This window comes from Hippocampus comes, unplaced genomic scaffold (assembly GCF_001891065.2).
Source record: "Hippocampus comes isolate QL1 unplaced genomic scaffold, H_comes_QL1_v1.1 scaffold190, whole genome shotgun sequence".
Classification (NCBI taxonomy): domain Eukaryota; kingdom Metazoa; phylum Chordata; class Actinopteri; order Syngnathiformes; family Syngnathidae; genus Hippocampus; species Hippocampus comes.
Genome location: NW_017805121.1, coordinates 608439 through 611052, shown reverse-complemented (window position 1 = coordinate 611052; position 2614 = coordinate 608439). Strand labels below are relative to the sequence as shown.

Genomic DNA, 2614 nt, shown 5'->3' with positions numbered 1-2614 from the left:
GTGTGTGTGTGTGTGTGTGTGTGTGTACCAGATACCTGGTGTCAAGTTTGAGTAGTTGTTTCTGTAGTGTTGCCTTTTCAGCCGCTTGTCTGCAAAACACACACACACACATTTCGTCAGTGAGTTTCATCAGTTGTGAGTAGTGTGGCAGTCGTGTTTTTTTTTTTTTTTTTTTTCCGCACTGACTCGGTGAGCTGCTTGGTCAGCTTGACCACCTGCGACGCTAAGGACATGCACGTTTCCACGACGACCAGGTAGCGAGCGCACGGGCTGTGACCTTGACGCTCCGCCAGCTGCGAAGGTCGCTCGCCCTGCTGGTTCAACACCGTCACGTTGGAGCCGTACTCCACGAGCGTCTAACCACACACACACACACACACACACAAAAAAAGTTTCAAGTTTCAAAGTTCAGGTCAGTGAGCAGCCAAGCATGTTTGTCTGCACTTCGTTTCCCTGCTCGATTCAAATGATTGGCTCATCATGGAGGCCCCCGATACCAGCCACCGATACTTTGGACCAGGGGCGCCTTATCGTCTGGGCCTCAAGATCTCTCCCCTCGTACGCCACATCTGATTGAAAGGCTCATCCCGAAAAGTTATGTGGAATTGGAGTACGCGTGAGTACCTGTATACAGGTGAGATGTCCGTACTGCGCGGCCACGTGTACGCCCGTGTTGCCGTTGTGGTCCACCTCATCCAGAGAGATGGCCTGCTCCTGCATAAACTGGAGCAGCCACAGCAACACCTTCTCCTGCACATGCGCAGCAACACGAAAGGCGCCAAATTGGCTCGGGGGGGGGGTTCACAGGAAGCGAGCGAGGGCGAGCGCCTTACCTGTCCGTAGCGAGCGGCGTAGTGGATCAAGCTGGGGTGGTCCCTGGTGCAACTCAGCTCGGCGATGGCCTCCGTCTCGCTCACCATCCAACGCACGCACTCCAGGTGACCGTTCTACACATGTGCAGCGAACCGCAAATATTTACAATCTTACCACGCACATGACAAAGCACAAGATGGCCGCCCTGGACGAACCTTGACGGCGAGGCCGGCGGGCGTGAGCTGCATCTGGTTGCGCTCGTTCAGCCCGTCCTCTCCCATCAGAGACGTGAGATGCTGGAGACACTCGGCGTGGCCCTGAGACGCCGACACATGCAGGAGGTTGTTGCCCGCCTCGTCGCGGATCAGCGAAAGGTTGTCGGCGGCCAGGTGAGGCTGACGGCGAAACGATTGCGCGTCAGCGTGACGCCGGCACGACGGAATGACTTCACAAGCTCTTCTTCATTTTGATTTCCGCCGGCTGCACGGTAACGGCGTGCCCCGCGTCAATGAAGACGCGCGAGCGGCTCACCAGAAGCGAGATTTGACCTTCCCTGACGATGTTGATGATGTTGTGCTTCTTCTTGACTTCCTCGTCCACCTCCACCGCCCCAACCCTTCCTGCTCCTCCTCCTCCTGCGGGGCCCCACAGCTTGGCGGTGTCCTGCTTGGCCAGCAGGGGAAACAAGACGCCGGCGCCCCCCGCTGGAGGCTCCAGGCCCGGCGGCCTCTGGTCCTGGTTGTGACTCTGCGCTTCGGGATACACCCTGGCTGACAGCAGCTTGTCTGGGTCAATTGAGCACACGTTGATCATCACGTTGATTGTTCGCACGCCGGGATGTAAAAAAAAAAATAAAAGCTTTCTTCTCCATCCTTCTCTTCAGAAATGACTTGTTCGTATATACAAAGCCAATTCCGATGACTTTTGTGTTCAACATCAATAAGACAACAGTTGGCAAAAATCATGCTCAACCCATATTGCGTTCAAAACACTCCAAAGACAATCCACGATTCGACCAGATTTGATTCTGACCTCCGTCGGGGAAGGAAGAGAGTGACGAGGAGCCGCTGAGCAGCGAGGAGGAAGAGGAGAGCGCCGCCGCCTCCTGATGGTGATGAAGATGAGGATGATGAAGAGGATGCTGGAAGCCTCCGGAGGACTGAGAGCGAGGAAGGTGCTGCGGGTCCGGATCCAGGGACTTGGACTTCCTCAGGTCCGACCACTTCAAGGGGGACGGGACGCACATCTGCAAGAGGCCGAGGACCAGTTGAGGTTGAGCTCCCGGTATCACATGACCGGCCGCAGGCGGCGTCACCATGCTCCGGAGCGTGTGCACGTGTGCGCCGCCGCCTACGTGCGTGCCTGCGAGCGTGCGCGTATGTGTGTGTCCACCTGCGCCGGCGCGTTCTTGCCGCTGTCGTCGTCCTTCTTGTGTTGCCTTTGTTGTCTCTCCAGCGTGGCTGCGCCCGCGTTGCCCGCGCCCGCCAGCCGTTTGTCGAGCGCCCTCGGCAGCGTCGACATCTGCTGGCCGGACGACTTGATGAACGGCACGTCCAGGATCTCGTCCATGTCCAAGTCGTAGTGCTCCAGCTCCCCCAGGACACCCGGGTTGCCCCCCTGGTTAGCGCCTGCTGGGGAAACAACATGTGAAGAGAGACCATTCCGGGGAGAAATCTTTCCCAAAAAATGACCCTGGTACTTTGACGCTCAAAATTTTTCGAACAAGCAAGCTTTAGATGCGGTGTGTGTGTGTGTGTGTGTGTGTGTGTGTGTGTGTGTGTGTGTGTGTGTGTGTGTGTGT

General features: G+C 56.9%; 1 protein-coding gene across 7 annotated transcripts in view; it reads right to left on the bottom strand.

Annotated features, from left to right (window-relative positions):
* Positions 1–2614, bottom strand: part of sncaip (synuclein, alpha interacting protein) — a 16066-nt gene that overhangs the window by 8965 nt on the left and 4487 nt on the right. For 4 of the 7 annotated variants that reach the window (XM_019865945.1, XM_019865952.1, XM_019865946.1 and 1 more), the window contains exons 5-11: positions 2206–2444; positions 1846–2059; positions 1345–1598; positions 1029–1208; positions 834–947; positions 625–750; positions 187–356 (exon numbers count right to left, since the gene is read on the bottom strand). In XM_019865945.1, the coding sequence (XP_019721504.1) occupies positions 187–356; positions 625–750; positions 834–947; positions 1029–1208; positions 1345–1598; positions 1846–2059; positions 2206–2444 (1297 nt within the window). Of the gene's footprint in view, positions 1–35; positions 90–186; positions 357–624; positions 751–833; positions 948–1028; positions 1209–1344; positions 1599–1845; positions 2060–2205; positions 2445–2614 lie in introns of all 7 variants that reach the window. The other 3 variants (XM_019865947.1, XM_019865951.1, XM_019865949.1) reach the window with 2 other exon arrangements.